Below are 2721 nucleotides of genomic sequence, written 5' to 3'. Positions count from 1 at the left end.
TGGAATGAGATAGAAGTTGTTTCCTGTTTGTTTGCAGTCTTTATTGCACCTGAACATCTGCCACAAACAAAAACTAACTTGCTAGTTAACCTGCCTTTGATGTTGCTGCACCTCTTATGTGTCCATAGCTTGCACCGGGTACATCTTATAGAGTTACTACCTACTCCTTTTCTACATACTGAGCAGGGCCATCTACCTGAAGGGGTTTGTGTTTTATCTACCTTCCTACTTATTAGGATTTTGGTTTTAGCTAGGTTGACTCTAAGGCCCTTCAGTTCTAGACCTTGCTTCCACACCTGAAACTTCTCCTCTAGTTCTGATCTGCAAATGAAATGAGGACAATTTTTGGTCATAATCTCTTTCACTTGTTTTATACAAACTCACCTGAGACCAACCCTGATTCAATCAAACAAACTTTCTCATCTAAAGTGATTTAAATTCAACAAGCCACCAGCTTAGTAATGGTAAGGTTATTTTACTAGATTTTTCATTATCTCCAAAATTAAAAGGATTAAGAGTTAAATCTATGTATATAGTGCTTAGAAGAATAAAGCTATTTTTATGAAGAACATATATATATATATATCCCTATATGTCACACCCCAAAATGCTACCTTATATTCCAGGTAAAGAACTCCTGAACAAGATAAATTGATACAATATACAATGATTAATTTACACAGTAATGAAAAATAATTGTAACAGTTAATTAGGATTCAATAATTCATTTTATATCACATCACCCTAGGCATTTCTCCTTTAGCTAAGACTATCAATTATCCTCTCTGAAACTGTCAAGAAAATATGTACGATTTCCACTTCAAAACAAATTAGTTGGTTTGGTTCAAAGAAGCAGATGCATTTTCAAGTTAACCTGAAAATTTTAAGTGTCAATTCTCACCAGTTTTTATATTTTAATAGCTGTCTTTCCATGTTAAAATGGGTTAGACAGATCTGCTATTTGATAAATTACTCCTTATCTTAATCTTACGTAATCTTATCAGTGAAACCTTACCACTTCTCATGCTTTCCCCTACCACTGTCAGCAGATAGCATTGTTCCTTTCCCACCAGCTGTCATTGTCTGTTCACATCATTTGTTCATAAGAGTGAAGTCATCTATCTTCTACTGATGGTTTTGATTCCCAGCCAAACTTTCAGACCACTTGTATCCCACTTTCAATAGAAAGTTATTACATTTGATGGCATAAAAGGTGCATAGGCATATTAGACACGCCTCTATTGCAGCAGAATATATTCAGGAAAAAGTTTTTAGTGCATTAAAGTTTATGGGATACACATCTTCGCATATAGGACCTGGGGTAATGTTTTTGTGTGCTTGAGAAGACATGCCAAAGTAAAAGCATGGTTGCTCTTGCATACATGCTTATCACCAGCATCCCTCTCTAGCTGAGCATTCCTAATCTTACAGCTTCATGTGTGCTGGTGCTATGTAATAAGCACTAGTACCAGTGACACATAAACCTGTGCTGGTGCTGCATAAAAGCACCCAGTACACTCTGTAAAATGGTTGGCAATAGGAAGAGAATCCAACCATAGAAATCATGCCAAAACAGACGTGGAGCCTGAGCAGCTCTTCAGCTGGTCAGCTCCTGTCAAACCATCCAACCCATGCCAGCATAGAAAAAAAATGTATGATGATGACAATTTAAGAAAAAAGTGCATTATATATACTATTAAATACAGTAATTAAATAAGCATATTAAAAACTTACCAGTGGTTCGTTCTTGTTCTTCCTTATTCTTACTAACCGAATGGAACCTTCAACCAAGGAAAATACTGGAGGAGGAGGTGAATCAAGCTGGAAGGTGTTGACTTCATCAAAGTTCTTTTTTGATATTTCGTCGTGAGCAAGTAACAGTGACTGTAGAGATGGAAATGAATCATGACAAGATGTCCAATGATAATTGTGCAATATCTACATGTTTGGAGAGAGTCATTTTTTTTTTCTTTACTCAGTTTTGAACAAGGAATTATTTATTACACAGTTTCTGATATATGTAGTTCCCAGTATATTTCTTTATTTGATTCTATTAGTGTTGTTAGTGAAAGAACACAAGACAGTATAACTATATTAATGAAATACTGTTGGGTTGATTAAAATTACTACAGGTGAAAAAGGGTAAAAATCTACCCTAACTGTAACTGATATTCTGATACAGAGATACACCTGATAACTCTGATGAAGGACAAAAACACTTATCCAAAAAACATTAATATAACCCCATCTCTTTCTGCATTAATGCAACAAGTTATTAAATTGTACAAGCAACTTAACATAAAATTGGTTGAAATACTTACAAATCTTAACCAGACAAATAAAAAGAGAGAGAGAGAGAGAGAAAGAGTGTGTGTGTGTGTGTGTGTGTGTGTGTATACACACTGATATAAGACTACATTATAGTCTTATATCAGCCAAATTACCAAATCATTTCATGCCAGAAATGGGGTTGCAAATCAGCAATCATCAGGAATGGAACAAGCTATACTGTCCAATTCAGTCATTGCTGCATTTGCCCACCATTTCTGGCAGGCAACCAGTGTTGCTGTTGATGATGATGGTGATGAAGAAGGAATGGGGAAAGGGAAAGTTTGAAAAAAATTAATAAATTTGCCAAAAATTTTTCTTTTACCAAAAAGGCGTCTCCCATTGTTTTAAGTGTATGTAGTAATCCCTCGACTATCGCGCATGTTACATTCC

At 35.4% G+C, this 2721-nt stretch overlaps 1 protein-coding gene across 5 annotated transcripts in view; it reads right to left on the bottom strand.

The window, feature by feature from the left end:
* Positions 1-2721, bottom strand: part of LOC106878551 (protein PALS2) — a 100349-nt gene that overhangs the window by 29640 nt on the left and 67988 nt on the right. For all 5 annotated transcript variants that reach the window (XR_008267031.1, XR_001410513.2, XR_008267034.1 and 2 more), the window contains one exon: positions 1735-1884. Coding sequence is in view for 1 of the 5 variants with exons in the window: in XM_014927794.2 (XP_014783280.1) it covers positions 1735-1884 (150 nt within the window). In the remaining 4 variants the exon portion in view is untranslated. The remainder of the gene's footprint in view (positions 1-1734; positions 1885-2721) is intronic.

This window comes from Octopus bimaculoides, chromosome 2 (genome assembly GCF_001194135.2).
Source record: "Octopus bimaculoides isolate UCB-OBI-ISO-001 chromosome 2, ASM119413v2, whole genome shotgun sequence".
Taxonomy (NCBI): Eukaryota; Metazoa; Mollusca; class Cephalopoda; order Octopoda; family Octopodidae; genus Octopus; species Octopus bimaculoides.
The sequence above is the reverse complement of the archived record's forward strand: the minus strand, read 5'-3'. Positions and strand labels throughout refer to the sequence as shown.